This window comes from Malania oleifera, chromosome 2 (assembly GCF_029873635.1).
Source record: "Malania oleifera isolate guangnan ecotype guangnan chromosome 2, ASM2987363v1, whole genome shotgun sequence".
NCBI lineage: Eukaryota > Viridiplantae > Streptophyta > Magnoliopsida > Santalales > Ximeniaceae > Malania > Malania oleifera.
In genome coordinates this window covers 63,004,395-63,022,636 of record NC_080418.1, presented here as the reverse complement: position 1 = coordinate 63,022,636, position 18,242 = coordinate 63,004,395, and the positions used below count along the sequence as shown (strand labels likewise).

The following is an 18,242-nucleotide window of genomic DNA, read 5'->3' as shown; positions in this document are numbered from 1 at the left end:
CCTTTGCCCAATTATGGATTCTTGAACAAGGCTTCACAACTGAAGAATTTTTGCCACTCATTATGGTAAATGAACCTGTTTACTTTGGGCATCCTCTTATGTATAAACAACTAAATTTGAAAGTTCAGATACTTCACAACATCATCACTAATAACATCTTACCACACACCGGTTCGTATGATCATATTTTGTACGTCGATTGTTTTGTGTTATGGTGCTTGCTGAAAGGGAAGAAACTTGATTTATCTAGCCTAATTTTGAAATGAATGTGGGCTAAATTGGAAGAATATTGAGTCACCCTTCCATATAGTGGTGCTCTCAATATTGTCTTTTCCAATCTTAGTATTACCACTCTTTCAAAACTATTCATCGAAAGGACTTGGTATGACCTTTTTACTTCCACAACCTTCAAACAAATGGGTTATGATAAACACAATCAGGGTTGGTTCTTGAAAGAAGGGAGTCCACAAAGGTAAGCAGCTATGCCTCTTCCTCCTCCTCAGGATCAGCACCAAGGCCCTGCAGCTGAAAGCCCTTCATGGTTCGTACCTTTCTACACTAAGTTCATATCATTTAGCTGTGATATGCATTCAGGTATTCAGTCCCTTTAGGATAATTACTCTTAACTAGACCAGCATCTTATGCGTATTGAGCAGACTAGGGCTAGTTCATCTCGCGGTGACCCTATGGACACTAGCTCTATTCCTTGTAGTGACGATTCCTCGGATGCAACATCTGAAGAAGGTAGTGGGGAAGGGGATGCAAAAGAAGAAGAGCCTGAGGATGATAATAATAATGATTCTGATGAAGAAAATGATGATAATGCTGATGATTAGCTTAGCATTTTTTTCGTTATATTACAAAACAACTCTATGTTTTCATTTTGTCTTGAACTACTTTGCTTGCTTTTTGTGTTAAGTTGGGTTTGTAACCTTAAATGCTTATGACTTGTTGGACTTTGATTCCTATCCATATATATACATGCTTGTGCTTCTTATGTTATAACTCTTTGTATTATTGGTTCTTATCTCTTTTTGATTGATGTCAAAGGGGGAGAGATATTCTAGAGAGCAAATATGAGAATATCAAAATGTAAGAATAAAACATAAAAGCATATGACCTATAGTATGGGGGAAAGAAAGCATATGACTTATAGTATGAGGGAGAGAAAGTACAATGAGGATATAAGCAACATAAAAATATGTTCTCATGAATGACATGATGTTATAATTCATATGATTTTTGAACTTATATGAAATCATCACTTTAATATGGTTAAAAAGTATGCTTATTGTAAGGGGGAGTCTTTTTTAAGGCTTTCTCATTTTTGCTCCTTATTTGTCATCATAAAAAAGGGGGAGATTGTTTGCCTAACAAGGCTTTTACATCTTGTTTTGATAGTAACAAATAAAGGATGGTTTAACTAAATCATGTTCAAGTGATGAGATTTCAGGAACTCTACAATGACAAGTTCAAAAATATCAAGAAAGAATGACCAAAGATTGCCAAGTGCTTAAAGTCATACTACATTTACAAAGAGATCAAGTGGAAGCTAAAGGAGACTCAAAATAGTTAAAGAAAATGAAGCTCAAAGAATGATCAAGCTCAAGGAAAAAGAAAGGAAATTCATGAAGACTTCAAAGAACAAAAGAGTTTTTAATTTTTAGTAGGCTTAATTAGGGGATAAAATGGACTTAGAGACCTTATTTTAAAAACCCCATAAAATATATTTTAAATGTAAAGCAAGAAAGCCAAGGGTTTTGAAAACAAAGAGAAAAACAAATTTTTATTTGTTCAGGCGACTAAAGATTTTCCTAAAAGAATTCTAAAGAGGTAGTGTAACCTCAAGTGACTGAAGTTGGACCTCAGGCACCTGACCCTATTTTCAATAGAAAAATAAAATTGTGCACTGAAGGCTCAGGTGACCAAACCTCGACAACGACTATATTTTTTAAATGTTTTAATTTCAAATTTAAATTTCTTGCGCCCCAAACTTTCTAGATACTTGGGGCACACTCCAAGTAATCTTGGGCAGGACGAATAAGACCCTTTCTAAGCCTAAAAATACTTAGTCTATGAAATCAAATTATACCAAGAATTGAAAATCATCTCTCAAAGCTCTCTTGCTCTCAAAGCTTTTTTGCCTGCTGAATTATTGCTAATCAACTGAGATTATTCTGAGTTTCTGATTTCTTCTCCAAGAAAAAATTGTGTTCTTGAATCTTATCAAGAGAAGAATACCGGTGAAATAACTCTTGAGCTTCATACTTCATTCTTTTTGATATTTTGATTGAAGTATATTAGTGATTTCAAATTTGTACTAACCAGCTCCATCTGAGAGCATTCTTTGTACACATATATTTGATCTTCTTCTTGTAGTTTTTGAAGGTTCAAGGTTGTTTGGATCGTTGGACCAAGCGTGGGGTATCCCTTGGAGAGGGGGCTCCACCCTTAAGGAGGTCTATAACAATTTGTTACACCTGGAAAGGAACGGTATAGAGGAAACCTTATGTGGTATTGGCCTAAGGTAAGGACATAGGCTATGGATATGCTGAGCCTCGTAAAAAATCTCGGTCTCACACTTAACCTTTATCTTTATTTTCTATTGTATGGTTTGTATTCAAAGTGCAAAAAGCCAAAATCGAGATTGAGAAGACTTTTGACTAAAGAAAGTACGTTGATCTTTTACGGAAACCTTAAAGGGAGTACGTTGATCATTTGCAGAAATCTTAGTTTAAAGAAAGCGAACAAACTTAATTCATAACAGAGCTTAAATCAAGTTCATTCACATGGGGCTACAACCAAACTCTACTTTGAGTGTTTGGAATCAACAAAATGTTGTAGCTTGTTTATTATGTTGATTGGATTATTTGGTTGTTGTTTGCTTGTGTTGAGATTGAGTGTGGTTTGTGGATTGGTTAAATATCTAAGTATTATTGTGTCATTGCTAAAAAGTTTGTGAATTCATAAAAAGTTTATAAAGAAAATTTTAATAACCCAATTCACCCCCCCCCCCCCCCCGCTCTTAGGACTACACCTCAACTTTCAACTTTTTTGCCACAAACCAACTACTGTGACCATAATTTTAAGTAAAATTACCTGTGAGAACTAAACCAACATCAAATGAGTAGTCAGTTCCCAAGTTTGAATGGTATGACCTACAAAACAAGTCCAAAATGGGCATATGAGGTCCAAACTTAGTTGGGTCAGTTCCGACATGTCTGTCACATCAACTAGACATGGTGGATCTAATGGTGCCCAAAAACTCCTCCTCGAGAGTTTTTTTCCCCACTTAGAAGCAAAGTTAGAATATAAACAAACTTAATAAACTTAGTTTATTTTAAGCACTCAAGTGTCCGAGTCAGACATACGCGGTCCAAACCAAGTGCGGTTAGTCCCTACACATCCGTGAAATTGAACTCGACGTGTTGAAACTGATGGTGCCTAAAGGTTCCATGTTAATTGAAAATTATGCGCTTAGAGGCGAACTTAGTACACTTAGTTGAATTTAACCACGCAAGTGTCTGATTCGGGCATGCAAGGTCCAAACTGAGTTTGGCCAGTCTCGATATGTCTATCATATCGAACTAGACGTGTCGAATCTTACGGTGCCCAAAAACTCCTTTCCGAGAGCTTTTTCCCACTTAGAAACAAAGTTAGAATACAAACAAACGTAGTCAACTTAGTTCATTTCAAGCACTCATGTATCCAAGTCAAGCGTATGAGGTCCAAATCAAGTGTGGTCAATCTCCACGCATCCATCACATTGACCTAGACATAATTGATCTGACAGTGCCCAAAAAATCCATGCCAATTAAAAATTATGTGCTTTGAGGAAAATTTAGTACACTTAGTTGAATTTAACCACCCAAGTGTCCAATTCGAGCATACAAGGTCCAAACTAAGTTGTGTTAGTCCCAACACGTCTGTCACATTAAATTGGATGTGCCAGATTTGATGGTGCCTAAAAACTCCTCCTCGAGAGCTTTTTCCCCACTTGGAAGCAAAGTTAGAATACAAACAAACTTTATAAACTTAGTTCATTTAAAGCACTTAGGTGTCCAAGTCGGGTATAAGAGGTCCAAACCAAGCCTGGTCAACCTTGACATCTCCATCACATTGACCTAGACATGTTGGATCTGACGGTGCCCAAAATCTCTTCCTCGGGAGCTTTTTCCCCACTTAGAAGTAAAGTTAGAATACAAACATAGTAACCTTAGCTCATGGTTTTGCACCTAGGTATCTAATTCGAGCATACGAGATCCAAACTGAATGCGGTCAATCCCGGCATGTCCATCATATTGACCTGGACATGCTAGAGCTAACTGTGCCTAAAAACTCCTCCCCAACAGCTTTTTTTCCTCTTTGAAGCAAAATTAGAATACAAACAAACTTAGTAATTGAAATTAGGATGTATTCCCAAGAGGGGGTGAATTGGGTTATTTAAAATTTATTTGCGGAATTCATTTTTACTTTAACCCTTTATTATTTAAACTTCAAAGATTTACACAAACTAAATATATATGCAGCGATCGTACTATACCAATCAGGAATCCTAGAAAAGAGCACAAATATGTATATGAAATCTATATTTATATTACAATATCAAGTTTCAATTTACTTAGCTAAACAATTTACTAGATTTCAATTTACAGCAATGCTTAAAGATAATTTTAAAAACCAATTTCAATAGTAAAGTATGTTTATCTTTGCATATATGTTTTAATTAAGAAAACCTTTTAACCTCAGCTTATTCACACAAAACTTCAAAACTTTATACTTGTCTTAGTTTTCAATCCAACAACCAAAATCAATATTTAGCTAATTTCCAATACTCAACAAGATTTAATACTCAGCAAGTTTCAATATTCAGTAAGTTCTTAATGAAAATAAAATCATGCACGCAAGCTATATCTTGTGTAAATTAAAAGAGTAAGGAAAGAAGAGCTGAACACTGGATTTTTACAAGGTTCGGTTGCAGTCTACTTCCTTGCCTCAATCAACCCGCTTTGAGGATTTCCTTTCCAACTTTGTTACTAGGTGAAGTAAAGCCTCTCTCCATTCAAAGTGGAGTTCATCTCTCTAATGAGAACAACCCTCTCGTTAGCCAATGATTCAAAGAACCTAAATCGTCAAAAACAATACAAAGAAAGTACAATGGCTCATACAAAAAAATATATATATTCCTCAATCGAGCATATTAGTACACATCAGAATCACAATACTTCAAATAAAATCAATATAGAAGTTGAAGCTCGAGAGTACATCATTAGAAGTCTTATTTAAGAGTGTGAGTTTCTAAAGATGAAATTAGATTAACATGATTTTTTAGCAAGAACACAATAGCCTCCTCAGAATAGTATAACCAAAAAGTTTTTCAGAATATGATCGTGTTGTTCTCTCTACTTATTACCCTAATGTGCAAGAATATGAAGTTTAAATAGTGCACTAGGGAATCAAAAAGATTCCCTCAAAATTTCTCTCAATTTGGAAACCAATCATGCAAGATTTGGAAACAATATCAGCATTGTCAAATGTTTAAACATACACATAAGTCGACTGGACTCAAAGGGTCAGTCGCCTATGCTCTTTTAAAAATAGCACATTCTGAAAGTCAGAATGGGTCAATCGGTTGGTCCAAATAGGTCAGTTATCCATGCCTATTTTGTTTGCATATTTTTAAAGTCAGTAGCACCTCAGTCGCCTAATGAGATATCACCAATCGCCTAACCTTTCAGCAATACTTGTTTTTCAAAGTGTTGGTTCCAAACTTAAATTCATACATTGGAAAACTTAATTTGAACTTTAATAAAACATTTTCCATGATTAAAACATGTCTCTAAGTCCATGATATATCCTAAGAGCTTCAATCATTCGATATTGAAAGTTGAAGTACTTACATGAGACTTTTATACAATAATTCTATCTAAGTTCCTAAGTCCTCATGTGATGAAGCTTCTAACATTCTTCTAAGCTTCAATTTCATCTTTAAATGTCTTCATATCCCTCATGACTTGAAACTTCATGTTTATCATGTCTCATAGCTTTAAGTGTGATTTTCATTCAAGCTCTTCAAGCATATTCACTTGAATCCATAAGATCACTTAAGCCCTGAAACTTCACCTCAAGCAACCATGTTAAGTATCCCAAATATTTTATCATCAAAAAAATATTAAACCTTGTTAGGACAATAGTAATTAAACTTAGTTCATTTTAAGCACTTAGGTGTCCAAGTTGGGCATACGAGGTCCAAATCGAGTGTGGTTAGTCCCGACACATCCGTCACATTGACCTGGATGTGCTGGATCTGGCGGTGCCCAAAAAATCCTCCCTATGAGCTCTTCCCCCACTTAGAAGTAAAGCTAGAGTACAAACGTAGTAACCTTAGTTCACGATTTTCTACCTAACTGTCCGATTCAGGCATATAAGGTCCAAACTAAATGCGGCCAGTCCTAATACGTCCATCACATTGACCAGGACATGTCGGAGTTGACGGTATCCAAAAACTCCTCCCCATGAGCTTTTTTCCCACTTAAAAGTAAAGTTAGAATACAAATAAATTTAGTAAACTTAGTTCATTTAAAGCACTTAGCTCACAATTCAGTCATACGAGGTCCAAACCGAGTGGGGTGAATTTTAACTGATCAAACTTAGTTATTTACAATCGTATCATTTTTTTTTTTGGATTATGCATCGGGTATCCACGTGTTCGTTTTACGGTCCACGTGACTAATCCCACGCCCCTTGAAGTTGACCCCACAACTCCAAAGGGAGGTAAATTTCAGGAATCCAGGGGCAGAAATGAACCCGGGAGGGTTTGAACACCTGATCTCGTGAGAGGCACTCCCGCAACCCGCAATACCACTTGAACCACACCATAGGGGTTACAATCGTATCATTTTTTACACTATGTTCGAATGTTCGATCATTTTTCTATCAAATCATTTTTAATTATAGTATATACATATATGCTTAAACATTGTATACTAATTTCATTTATAATTATTATTTTGTAGGGTTTGCGGTTGTCACAACACTACAACGATGACAAGTACACAGTTGGGTTGGAAGTGCGCAACTTTAATTTTGACTTTTCATGTATTCTTTATTATCTTAACAGAATTATTTTTTATTTTTTTAATTTCGATTTTTATTTGTATATATGTATTTGAATTTTGAATAATTTGTATTTCAATTTTGAATAATTTATGAATATTTTAATAATTATGTTTTAATTTTATGTATGCTAAAATGTAATTACTAGTTTTTACAGGAATTTAAAAAAAAATTTAATTATTTCAAAGTATTAGTGACGGTTTGAAAAATCGTTACAAATAATATTAGAATGAAGTATTAGTGACGGTTTTTAAATTGTCACTAAAAGACTAAAATCGTCCCTATAGAATCAACATTTTCTAGGTTCACATTTGTCACTAAAGGTCAAATATTAGTAACGGTTTTATAACCGTTACTAATAGGATATTATTACATTAATGATGATTTATTGACCGTCACTAATAGCATCGTATTAGTGACGGTTATTGAAACTGTCACTATTACTTGGGCTTTAGTGACGAATTTGAGCTGATAATATATATAATTTATAGTGATGGTCCTAGGCTATTAGTGATGATTTTTATAATTCGTCACTAATAAGTATTTGTCGTCACAGATATGGTGACTAATTTAAAATTATCACTAATACTGTTCAAACCGTAACTAATACTATTAGTGATAATTTTTTTTATTATTAGTTATGGTTTAAAACCGTCACTAATAACTTTGTTTTTTGTAGTGATTAAAAGACAGTTTTTGTGTAAATGGCTTACTGTATATCTTTTCAAAGTATTGAACGACTTCTTTTCTGATTGAGGTCTGGTTGTTATGGGCCACATTGTTAACCACTAAAGAGGATATCAAATTTTTTCCTATGGAAAGATGCCATTTTGTGAGAAAAAAAAAAAAAAAAAAACCTTTGTATTTTTGTCCTCCTTAAGCCATGATTCTCTATATTTAATTTCCAAGAGGACTTCTCCTTCTTTAGGATTAGCTGAAGCCTTTTTTAGAATCTTCCCTATCAACTCTCGCTCTATAGGGGAAATGGAGAAGGCGTCCTCTTTCTTATTCTAGTCATCCGTCGAATCCAGTAAGCTCCTTTAAAGGAGAAGTCAACTCAAGAGAATGGCTATTTTTTCCAAAACCTCAATCGAGATTATACAAAGGAAGGTGTGCCTTGATATACAAAGGTCTTCTGCCACTCTTGCACCATTTGAGGGAAACCTTCCATTTTCAGCCAACTATTATAAAATTTAAAGGGAGTCATTCCCTAAACTAGACCTCCAAAGTCGAGAAGTAGGGGGTTGTGATTCAAGATACACCTCATGAGTGCCTTTTGACAAAGGCTAGGGAATTTTTGAAGCCACTTTAGAAATAAGAAATTTCAAAATTTTGGAGAGGGTGGGAGATTCTTGATTACTAGACCAACTGAATTCAGTGTCGTTTAAAGGTTGGTATATTAGATCACATTATCTAATAACATCTAAAAACTTCCTCACATTCAACATTATTTTCGAACCCCTAGTTCTCTTTTTGGTGAACCTTATTCTATTGAAATCTGTGCATAAACACCATGGTGCTAAGTAAGTTGTTTTGATATTCAGTAGTTCCTGCCAAAAAGTTCTTTGAACTGATCATCATAAGTTCCACAAATTGTGGAAAGTACCTAATTCCATCCTAATGACATGCATTGCAACTCAACTTTAATTAAAAAGGATCCAACTTATTTGTTTGTGATTGAATAGATCTAAATTCCATAAAACAAAAATTCCACCTACAGCACTCTTTGACTCCAAAACTGCCCAATCAAAATGACTTTACTTCCAAACAACTTTCAAACTTCCCATATTCACTGAGTTTTAACTCCTGTATGCATAAAATATCTAGTTTTCAAATTCCTAGAATTTCTTTGATCTGGGCTTTTTTATACTAATTATGGAGTCCTCTTAACATTCCATGAAATGATTCTAGGATTCGTTATTACCTTTGTTATCTCTGTTGGCATCCCGCTGTTCTTCAATGGATGAGAATAAGCCTAGCAGCTTGGCATCTGATGAATAAGAAGTAAGCCCTGAACTTTTATAGAAGACCAGAACCCTATTTGAAATCTCATTATTCACTTGTTGCAAGTTATACTTGTTAAATTCGACCATGAAGCCACATTCACATTCGTGATTCATCATTATTTGTGTTTACATGTTTGGTTGGACTTCCTTTTCTCTTCTGCTGAGTAATGGAATAGGGTTAGGCTCTCCTATATTAAAGAAATTAATAGGCTTTCTCGAATCTTCCCCTTATCCAAACCTCATTGTAAGCTGAAAAGGATGAGGCTATTTGTAGGTTATTGGGCTTGGGCCTCAATACCTGGCCCACTTTGGCATTGGGATGGAGAATATTTGAATTTGAATTTGAATGGTAACCCCGTCCATTGTTAGTCCTGAGGTGACAAGATGGGTTGAAATGAATTTGAAGGCTAACAGACCTTCTTTTAGCTTGGCGCTATCGTCATGCCCTAATCCTGTGTGTGAGAAACCAAATGTCTTCTTCCTTTAAATATGTTTGAGTATCTCCTTATGATGATGTCCATATTTTGTTTTTGATAGCAAATACCTCTTCTATTCGAGAAAAAATTAGGTCCTCTGGGAGGACCACCGTGATCCTCCCATTAAGCCTTTCCATCCAATGAAAACACTCCATATTGTGGATCTAATCAAATTATGTATGGGCCCTACCATGTGAGATATATTATTTGGAATGCCTTTCTCGTGTTGCATACTCCCACAAAAACCTCCTTCGAAAAAAGTGCAGATCCATGTTCATCTTTACATATTGTGTGGTTTGATGAATATTTTGTCAAAACTAAGGAAAAAATTTCTTTATTTCATTCTTCAATTACATGGAAAATGGGTAATTATATACAATAAAAAAAAATCTAATATGGGTTATCCCTTGTATCAAGGGATTTACAATCAAGGCCTTGATGCAAAGGATTTACAATTATGATTTTCCCTAAAGTGTCTCTAATTAACAACAACTCACACCAACACTCCCCCTCAAGTTGGTGCATAGGTCTCGCATGCCCAACTTGTCAAGTGAGTTGTAAAAGATTTTGCTACATACAACCTTTGTGAGTACATCTGCCAACTGGTCTTCAGACTTAACAAAAGGAAATCGAATTGTTATGTCCTCAAGATTTTGTTCGATGAAATGTTAGTCCACCTCCATGTGTTTAGTTCCGTCATGTTGGATAGGATTGTGTGAGATATCAATTGCGGCCTTATTATCACAGAAAAAATCCATCTCACAACTTGGGGCAAAACCTATTTCAGTTAGTAGTCTCTTAAGCCAAAGAAGTTCACAAAGACCTTTAGCCATTCCACAGAACTCAGCTTTAGCACTTGACAAAGGCACCACATTTTGTTTCTTACTTCTCCAAGTTACAAGATTTCTGCTAACAAACATGAAGTACCTCGAAGTGGATTTTTGATCTGATATATTTCCTGCCCAGTCTACATCTGTATATCCCTCGACTTTGAGGTGCTTGTTTTTTTGAGAACATAAGCCCTTTCCCTGGAGATGACTTTAAGTATCGAAGAATTCTGAGTACCGCATCCATGTGATCCTCACTCAGACAGTGCATGCATTGACTTACTACACTTACCACATAAGCAATATCAGGGCAAGTATATGATAGATAAATGAGCTTTCTGACTATCCTCTAGTACCTTTCTTTATTTGTTGGCACATGGTCTAGATATTCTCCCAGTTTGTGGTTTTGAACAATTGGTGTGTCTGCAGGTTTGCATTCTAGTAGTCCCACCTCAGATAGAAGGTCTAGTATATATTTCCATTGGGAAAGAAATGTACCTTACTTTGATCTAGCAACCTCAATTCCCAAGAAGTATTTAAGTCCTCCCAGATTTTTCATTTCGAACTTAGTCGCCAAACACTCTTGGAGTCTTGATATTTCTTCCAGATCATCTTCTTTAATAATCATGTCATCTGCATAAATTATTAGAGTTGTCACCTTACCCTGTTAATGTTTTGAGAATAGTGTATGATTTGAGTTGCTCTGTTGATAACCATATTTCTTCATTGTCAAGCTGAATCGCCCAAACCGTGCTTTAGGTGATTGTTTCAAATCAACTGCTCATTTTAATTTGCACCCCACCTCAACTTTGGAAGTTGCTGTATAGACTGGTGGAACATCCATGTAGACCTCCTCCTCCAGATCTCTATGGAGAAAGGCATTTTTTACATCAAACTGGTGAAATGGCCAATCAAGGTTTGCGGCAAGGGATAATAATAACCTAACCGAGTTCAATATTGCTACCAGCGAGAAGGTCTCTTGGTAGTCTACACGATATGTCTCGATGTACCCTTTGCTACTAATCTTGCTTCATATCGATCAAATGAACCATCTGCTTTGTGCTTAATGAAGAACGCCCATTTACACCCTACTATCTTCTTTCCTTTAGGCAAGGGAACAAGAATCCAATTTTTTTTTTTTTTTTTTTTTGCAGTGTCTCCATTTCTTCCTTCACAGCTTGGGTCCGCTTAGGATTTTTTAGAGCTTCATGAATATTGGTGGGAGCACTATTCGAGGAGAGTACATGTACGTTTTTCCTGAGTGGTTCAGAATGCCTTTTTGTAGACACATAGTTGGCGATTGGATACCTTGAGTTTCGTCCTCCAATGTTTGGAGAGTATCTATTTGGTGGTTTTCCATAATTATGCTTGAAAGGTAAAGTGTAGCCAACATGGATATCTTTATCATTAGAGTTTGAATGTCTAGGAGTGTTTACCTCAGGGATATTCTTAGGAGATGAGTCTTTGGGTACTTCGTCGTGAGGGGGGTTTTCTATTTCATCTTAAACTTCAGGTGATGTAGACATATCTCTAGAACCTATATCTGCTTCTGAACTCACACCTTTTTCTGTATTGGGTTCCTCATTGACATACATTTCAGTGTTGTCTTCGTTCGGCCAATCAAAACTCAGCCAATTTGGCTCGTCACTACTAATCTCCACCTGACAAGGTGAATTAAGTAAAGAGGAAGAGAAAAAATATCTCAGACTCCAAAAAAAGTTACATCCATGGTTACTTAGGTGCGTTTGGCGATCAGATCATAGCATCGATACCCTTTTTGGTGTACTCCATACCCCAAGAAGAGGCATCAAATGGAACACAGATCCAGTTTCATGTGCTGATTTTTATCAAGGTGGACAAATGTGACGCATCCGAAAATTCGAGGAGGAAGCATCAGTATCATAGGTAAGGGACAATACGTAGATAGGGTATGTCATGAAGTCTTGAAATTCAAGACTTTGAAAGGCATCCGACTGGGGAGATGCACAACTGTAGCAACAACATCAGTCCAGTGGTGATAAGGGATATAAGCCCCAAGTAATAGGACCCGAGCAATTTCAAGAATATGACGGTTCTTTCTCCTAGTGACACCATTCTATTGAAGAGTCTATGTGCAGAAGGTTTCATGGATAAGGCCGTGATGCTGAAAAAAAAAAAGGCTTAAATGGTTGATTCATATACTCACCACCTTTATCCGATCAAAGAATCTGAATCTTAGCTGAGAATTGGGTTTGAATCATTGCGTGATGGGACTAAAATACAGTCAGTACTTCGTTTTTATGTTTCAGTAAGTAGAGCCAAGTCATGGGAGTACAACCATCTACAAATATCACAAACTAGTGGAAAATAGATATTGTAGAAATTAGGGAAGGACCCCAGACATCTGAGTGAATTAAAGCAAAAGGAACAGTGTTTTTTTTCATACTTAAAGGATAAGTAGCTTTATGGATTTTAGAAAAAATGCAAGTCTCACACTTCAAATTAGATATTGAAATATTGGAAAATAAATCCAGAAATAAATATTTCATATAATTGAAGAACGGATGCCCTAACCGACAGTGTCAAAGCCAAATCTATCGCTTTTTCTTGTCAAGTAGAGGATGCATATGATGCGCACGGCCCATACTAAAATCGTCAACATAATAGAGCCCCTCTTTCTTAGTACCACACCCAATGATCTCCTTGGTAAGAATATCTTGAAGTAAACAAAAAGTAGAATACATTAGTACAACACAGTTTAAAGCTTCAGTAACTTGTCTCACGGAGAGCAATTTATGGGAAAGAGAGGGAACGAGAAAAGTATTAGATAAGGATAAAGTGGGCGATAAATTCACGGTTCTTGCCTCTGTAACTTGACATATGACCCCATTGGCATTAGTAATATAGGTGCACCAGGGTTGAGATATTTTGGAGAAATCATTTTCATCGAATGTCATGTGATCGGTTGCTCCCGAGTCAAGAATCCAAAAATTCCTATCACCATCACGAGACAAACTACAAAGAGTAGTACCACAGTTACCTAGTTCTGAGATCGGTGAATCACCTTGGGCGATCTTTGATGCGAGTGAGGGTTGTTAAATTTAGCGATGGGTTCGGCGAAAGAGAAATACCACAATGGAGAAGACAAATAACGAGCTAGCAGAGAACTACCGCAGTTGTGACGATGACTTCGCGAGTGGATATTTAATATGTGGAGTGAAAAAAGTTTACGGATTCATAAAACATAAACACCTTTTCAAAATGTGGGCATAGGCAAGCGTATCACCTCAAGATTTGCTATCGGACGTATCCTTCAAAGCATTGAATACGAAATCATGTAAGTAGTGCAGGCATCAACGATAGCAAATCTGAACTGGTGGTTTAGAAATGTGCAAGCTGAAATTCTTCATGTTTGTGATATGTTATCGCAGGCATTAGCACAGCGTAGATCAATAGGGCTCCTTCAACAATGGCGACGACGGAGAAGCAAGGCAAGTGGGTAGGGGCACCAGCGTGATTTTGGCCTTCTTCGCATCACTCGAGCATTGTTCTTGTAACAACACAGCCGTCATTGATGACAAGGACGAGGAGGGGGCCAACGACTGTCTTCTCAACGACGGCCTTCTTCGGTTCGATTAGGCAATGGATGGCTAGAATCTTGACGGACATGGAATGGCCGTCAACAATGCTTGGTTAGGTGCAGCGACGTCAGAGAAGGAACTGCTAGAGTCATCCGGATATTCATCACCGATAACGATGCAACAGACTCCACCAACGACGAGGAAACTGAGCGATGAAGGGTCAAGAAGTTCGTCAACAAGATCAGGATCGATTCCTATTTCAGAGAAAATAAAGGAGGTAATGGTGTCTAGAGGAAGCCTCCGGCACCAAGAGTCGTTGGCTGTTCGCCTGTTGGTGAGATAGACGTCCTACAATAAGCTTTGGAAAAAAAAAAATCTAATTTTGGTTGTCCCTTGTATCAAGGGATTTACAATCAAGGCCTTGATACAAGGGATTTACAGTTATGATTTTCCCTAAAGTCTCTCTAATTAACAACAAGTCATGCCAACATGTTTATGGACCAACATGTTTTCCTTAGAAGAGAGCTCGATTTTAAAAACCATATCATTATCTGCGATAAGAACATGTTCTAGAATCTCCTTACATTTGTGAACCCTTACTATTAATGTCTCATCTAGCCAATCAATGTCTTGGAGATTTTCTAAATTCCTCTATATGTATAAGCAATTGCTTCTAGCAATGCTTTACTCCTCAAGTGAAGTGGGATGCCCTTCATAATAACCGATCAATTGTCTTTGTTGTCGTGAGTACTATGTCTTAGGATGAAGGGTTCCATTTGTGAAGCCGCAAGTGTCGTTTGTGAAATACTTGTGCGCTTACAAGAAGGATTCGATTAGCCTCCTCTTTCAAACAAAAAATGAATAAACTGTTATCAAAGAATAGCCTTTTATTGCTGAAATTTTGTTTTAACTTCTAGGAATTAACACACCACTCTTCAAGCTTCAAAAGAGTCATGAGTCATCAACTCTACCTATTAGACAAATTTTTAGAAAGTCCTTTTTTTTTTTTTTTTGCTAAGTTCATCTAACTCAATAAAAATATCGTTTTCCGAAATTTGATTTTGCACTCACCCCCGTTTCAAAAGCTTTCATTGTCGTTTGCAGAAAGGTCTATCCTCTCTCCATGAAACTCTAATTTGATTTTCTCTTCTTTGCTGTGAAGTGCCTCCTTGGAAGTGACTTTTGCTTAAGGAATTTGTTTGAAGCATTGGCTAATCTAAAATGTTCTTCCAACTCTTGTCCATCACAATGTCTAATTAGATTCTATCCTTGTTTGTCATTACTTTTGCTAATCTAAGAAAGAGCCTATCATAGTACTTCTGTTGACTAGAAAACAAGAATATTCTCTATTTTTTCATATTTGTGAAAGCCATTCTTTGATCAGTTCTTGTTCCTTTCCTAGTCCTAACAATGAATTGTGAGCCATGTGGCTATGGCTATGGCTATAAATGTGGGAATCATCTCAGAGACCCTTGCCTCTTGTGGCTATGGCTAGAAATTCGTCCTTGTTGAGCCATGTTCTCTTTAGTCTACTTTAAATAATGTTCAACGATTCCATTTTACTTTCATTAACAAGCATGAAGAAGTATTCGTTTGCTAGTGCTATTGTACTCTAGAAAACCCCACATTTATAGTTTGAATTTTTTCAAAAAAGAATAGCATTTTATAGTATAGTGTGTTTGAATGGGCCACGCATTAGCTACAAAAGACATAACATCAACATTGCAGGGCTGCATTTTTTTTTACAGAAATTTTTCTTATAGCACTGATGGTGTTCTTGTATTATAATATTACATCAATGATATAATTAGAATAATACCAATACTTGCACATATTAATTATTGACATATAATTCCGACGCGTAACCTTTATGAGCCATAAAAGGAATAAAAAAGTCACTAGTATAATCGAAACAATTCGATACACATATAGATGGACTAGTTAAAAAAAAAAAACAAATGGAAATCAACAATTTCAAGCCAATATAATTTTTAGATAATATTAATTATATCAAGACATCAAATTCTACCGTTATTTATGGCATAAAAATTGTAATAATGCAAGATCATTTCTTGAATCTTGTGGTTCATTACTATTAAACCTTTGAAAAAAATAAAGTAAACCTTTCAAAAAGAATTACAAAGAAACTCATGAATCATAAGATCATAAAGTCTTGTTTCAAATAAAATAAATAAATTAAAGACATACAACTTGAATTAGGTGCAAATCAAATCTCAAGCCCCGCATCTTTTTTCTTTTTTCTTTTTTCCTAGAAAGGCATGCTAAACCCTGGATCTTATCACATGCGCAACCGTCTGCCTCGGAAACATTGACAAAACACAAACATGCGTTCAACTGTTCAACTCTCCTCACAATAGAACCACCGCGTAAATCAATCCCACAACCAAAGCAACTAAGCTCAAACCCACACTTCTCGCTCTACTCGATCCATTCTCCGACGGGGACGGCTGTTTCGGCGTCGACGAACTGGAGGAGTTCGATCCACGAGATGGAGTACTTTTCACTGGCGCCGGAGCCGGCGTCGAAGTCTTATTCCCAAACAGTTCTTCCGGCAACAAAACCTTGTCCACCTGATAAACCGCCAAGGGCTTAGCCTGCCTCAGGACGTTGTTCAGCGGCGTATCGACGACGCCGGTGGAGACGTTAATTTGATTCGACTGAGCGATGAAGTTCAGGCCCCAGGAGCCGTCTTGGCCGCCGGCTTGGGTGCGAACAGGATTACTGACTGTCTGGAAGTCCACCAGGCTATAGTACTTTGGCAGAACGTGGTACAAAACGAGTTGCACTTTTTGCTGGTCGTTAAGGCCGTTGAGGGCGCCGGCTTTGAGGTTTGCGAAGGCGTTGTCGGTGGGTGCGAGGACGGTGAAGCCCTCGGTGGAGGTGTTCACCTGGTTATCGATTTGGTCGGCGACTTGGGTTGAGGTTAAGAGGCGGATGAAGGAGGTGTACTGGCCGTTCTTGTCGAGGATTCCAGTGAGGTTGACGGTGCCGGAGGCAGCGGGGGCGGGGGCCGAGGCAGTTTTGGCTTGGTTTTGAGAAAAGGCGAGGAGGAGAGAGAGGGTGAGGAGTGGGAGAATGAGAGGCAGGGAAGGTGAAGCCATGGTGATTGGTGGCGGTGACGGGGCAGTGGGGATGTGGGGATTTTATGGGGTAGGGGTGTGGGGGGAGTTACTGTGACTTTGTTGGAATGAGCTGGCTATTGATTATTTTGAATCGAAACATACAAATTAAACAAGTTGGCAAGCTTAAATGAGACACAATTTTTAGGTGGAATCAGCATTGTGAGGCTAAAAATTATTTGAAATTAGCATAAGGGTTTTGGAGGCTATTACCTAATGACTTATAAATCATCTATTTTTTTAGTACTACGTTATTTTAATTACTATTCAACTTACTAATATCTGTATGAAGGCATTGGGAGAATCCCTTTTATATAACAGTAATAAATAAAAACAAAATAACATTCCTTCTTTGGCCTCTAACTAAACCTCAATCCTAATATTTGGTAAATTGGAATAAAAAATTAAGAAAGTAACTAATCAAGCAAATGCATGGAGTTTTTTCCCATTTTAACTTTTTTTAACAAAAATATATTAAATAATACCTCATTCTGGAAAGTATTTTCCAGAATGACTCTGACGTAATCTCGCTACTTGGAGTAGCGAGATTTAATTGGGAGAATTAATACTCTGGCAGCCCCTTTCGACGCGTGGTAAATCTCTGCCAACCACAGTTTGACGCGTGGTAAATCTTGCTACTCCAAGTAGCGAGATTTTGTTGGGATACTTAATGCTCTACCAACCGCCTTTTGAATTACCTCCACCCGGATTTCGACGCGTGACAAATCTCGCTACTTGGAGTAGCGAGATTTGCTTCAGAATAACCTCGCCCGTTCTTCTTCCTTTCTTGCGCGAACAGAGTACCTGTTGCAGAGCTTGCAGAGCCGAGCAGGTGACCGTTGAAGGAAGACTCCGGAGCAGGTGACCGTTGCGGGCTTCATCACATTACAAGTTATATAAGGAGATGGGGTAAGTTATGATTTTCATGTTCAGTGTTTAGATTTTGACATTATTTTTATTTCATTGAAAGTTTTGATAATTCGAGAGAGAGTTTGTGATTTGTGTGAAAAGATTCGTGGACAAACATTACTCTCAAGGTTTGTATTTTATTGTTTTGGTATTTAAATTTAATTTTTTGCTGATAATATATTATTTGTATTTCATTGTTTGGGAATAT

General features: G+C 36.9%; 1 protein-coding gene across 1 annotated transcript; it reads right to left on the bottom strand.

Annotated features, from left to right (window-relative positions):
• Nucleotides 1–16,053: 16,053 nt before the first annotated feature.
• On the bottom strand, nt 16,054–17,193 carry LOC131149613 (fasciclin-like arabinogalactan protein 13). Its single transcript, XM_058100222.1, has one exon. It carries the CDS (start codon nt 17,105–17,107, stop codon nt 16,355–16,357), a length of 753 nt encoding a protein of 250 aa, XP_057956205.1. The 5' UTR covers nt 17,108–17,193; the 3' UTR covers nt 16,054–16,354.
• Nucleotides 17,194–18,242: the final 1,049 nt, after the last annotated feature.